The 2724-nt window shown below is 40.6% G+C and overlaps 1 protein-coding gene across 1 annotated transcript in view; it reads left to right on the forward strand.

Annotated features, from left to right (window-relative positions):
- Positions 1 to 613: 613 nt before the first annotated feature.
- Positions 614 to 2724, forward strand: part of PKNH_1300100 (SICAvar, type I) — a gene marked incomplete at both ends in the record, with an annotated part of 14144 nt that continues 12033 nt past the window's right edge. The window contains 2 exons of the mRNA XM_039114207.1: positions 614 to 721; positions 888 to 1746. Coding sequence (XP_038969853.1) covers positions 614 to 721; positions 888 to 1746 — 967 coding nt within the window. The remainder of the gene's footprint in view (positions 722 to 887; positions 1747 to 2724) is intronic.

A 2724-nucleotide genomic window follows, 5' to 3' on the forward strand; every position in this document is an offset into this window, starting at 1 on the left:
GAGAAGAAATAGAAGAAAAAGGAGGAGAAAAAGAAGAAAGAAAAGAAGAAAGAAAAGAAGAAAAGAAGGAAGAATAAAGAAAAAAAAGAGCCTTTAAGGAAGAAAAGAAGAAAAGAAGGAATAATAAAGTAGGTTAAAGAAAAGAAAGAAGAGGGAAGAAAAAATAAGGAACGTTTAGAAGGACAAAAAGAAGGAAGGTTTAAAGAGGGAAAAGGAAGAAGAAGGAAGGTTTAAGGGAGAAAAGAAGGAAAAGAAGAAAGGAAGAAAGGAAAAAAAGGAAGAAAAGAAGGAAGATTTAAGGAAGGAAAAGAAGGAAGAGTAAAGAAGGAATGAAAGGAGAAAGGAAGAAAGGAAGAAAGAGTAAAAGGGGAAGAGTAAAGAAAGAAAAGAAAGGAAGCAAAAGAAAAGGAAAGAAGAAGAAAGAAGAAAAGAAGGAAGGAAAAAAAAGGAAGAACACTTCTTCTTTTTCCTTTTTTTTTTTTTTTTTTTTTTTTCTGTTTTTTCCTTCTTTAATTCTATATATAATATAACTTTAAATATATATATATATATATATATATATATATATATATAGTATATAATTCTTTGTTCTTGACGACGAAGAGACACAACCATGGCGACAGCATCCAATGGTGGATTGTTGAAGGGGTGGCTCAAGAAGGTGGAAGCAGATGCGGAGCAGCTAGGGCAGAATGCTGAGGAGAAGGCCGAGCGAATGACAGTAAGTGAATACATACATATGTATACACATACATGTATATGCACATATATGTACATATATGCATGCACATACCTCTGTACATATATGTATATGAATATATATGTGTACATTCCGTGGATACATATATACGTGCACACACCCACCATCTTATGCTCCCCCCCCGTAGGGGGCAATGAGGAGTAGTTTGGAAGAAGCATGGAAGGAGTTGAGCGAATCCTTGACGAAGCCGGGGGTGGGGGAAATAACGGAACTCTGCGGTCCGAAATTCGCTGAATCCATATGGAATAATGAAGGAAACGCCTGGCAGAATGAATATGCCAAAGATCTATGTGCCGGTTTAATGGGTATTCGTTATTTTATGAGTGGTATAACGGAATTAGGAAGGGAAAAGGGGAAAGTGCACGTCGAGGCGAATCTCCCCGAAGATAAATGGTTTGCTCGGTGCACCGTGGGCATGCTGGCATTATCGGAAATTTATGGGGACCATTGCCACTTGGACAAAATTATAGATCATGTGTCACCGAAGGTAGAGGATAACTTAAGGAATCATGAAGGTAAAGGACTCCAAGATTCGATGATTAGGAAATGTGTGGGTAAGGTGGATCCCACCGCTTTAATTATTGGTAGAACAGTTCTCCGGGGTAAAATACGAAGGTGGGCAGAAGAGAGAAGAGAAGAAAAGGGGGCGGGGGGCTATCGAATAGGGAACTTGTGGGACGACAGGTGGCCACAGGTCTGCAATAATAGAAAGAAGGTGCCGAATATGGACGACCGGCAGAAGAGAGAAAAGTTAAAGGAGAATAAAGTTAGTATGGCACAATTCATGAGTCTGGGCAACACTCAAAGTAGTGCTAGTCAAGAATCTACGATAGCCGATATACTAGGAGATCCTGACAATAAGTACACATTGAAAGAGGAAACATTGAAAAAAGTACTTCAGGATACAATGCAAAACGACGGTACGAATACTCCTAATATGGGCAAGTTAATGGAACAGTTAAAGAAGGAAACTGAAACAACAACAGGTAAGTATTACATCATTAAAACATTAATATATTAATGTATTAATGTAGTGCATTATTAATGTAATAAAAAGGAAAACAATAGAAATGGAATAAGAAGGAAAAAGAAGGGGAAGGGAATAAGAAGGGAAAAGAAAAAGGAAAAGGAAAGAAAGAGAAGGGAAGGAAAAGGGGAAGGAGGTGGAAGGAGAAGGAAAGGAAAGGGAAGTGGAAGGAAAAAAGGAAAGGAAGAAAAGGGAATGAAGGAAAAGGAATAGAAGAAGGGAAGGAATAGGAAAGGGAAAGGGAAAGGGAAAGGGAAAGGGAAAGGGAAAGGGAAAGGGAAAGGGAAAGGGAAAGGGAAAGGGAAAGGGAAAGGGAAAGGGAAAGGGAAAGGGAAAGGGAAAGGGAAAGGGAAAGGGAAAGGGAAAGGGAAAGGGAAAGGAAAAAGGAGGTAAGGAAAAGGAACAGAGGGGAAAGGAGAAGGGGAAAGGAGAAGGGGAAGGAAGGAGAAGGGGAAGGAAGGAGAAGGGGAAGGAAGGAAAAGGGGAAGGAAGGAAAAGGGGAAGGAAGGAAAAGGGAAAGGGAAAGGGAAAGTGGAAGGAAAAGGAGAAGGGGTAAGGAAAGGAGAAGAGGAAAAGGAAAGGGTTGTTTAGGGGTAAGGAAGGTGTGTTTAGGGGTAAGGAAGGTGTGTTTAGAGGTAAGGAAGGTGTGTTTAGGGGTAAGGAAGGTGTGTTTAGGGGAAAAGGAAGACGGTTTAGGGGTAAGGAAAGTTTCTTTCCTAGGTTATTAGAACAACAATATGGCCTGGTACTTTAGCCACCCTAAGGGAAGGGTAAGGAAAGATTGTTTCAGGGGGGGAAAGGAAAGAGTGTTTTAGGGGTAAGGGAAGTGTGTTCAGGGGTTAGGAAATGGTGTTTAGGGGTAAGGAAAGAGTACTTAGGGGGTGGGGATAAGGAAAGGGTTACTTAGGTGGGGGGGGTAAGGGAAGAGTACTTAGGG

The sequence above is a fragment of the Plasmodium knowlesi genome, assembly GCF_000006355.2.
Source record: "Plasmodium knowlesi strain H genome assembly, chromosome: 13".
NCBI lineage: Eukaryota > Apicomplexa > Aconoidasida > Haemosporida > Plasmodiidae > Plasmodium > Plasmodium knowlesi.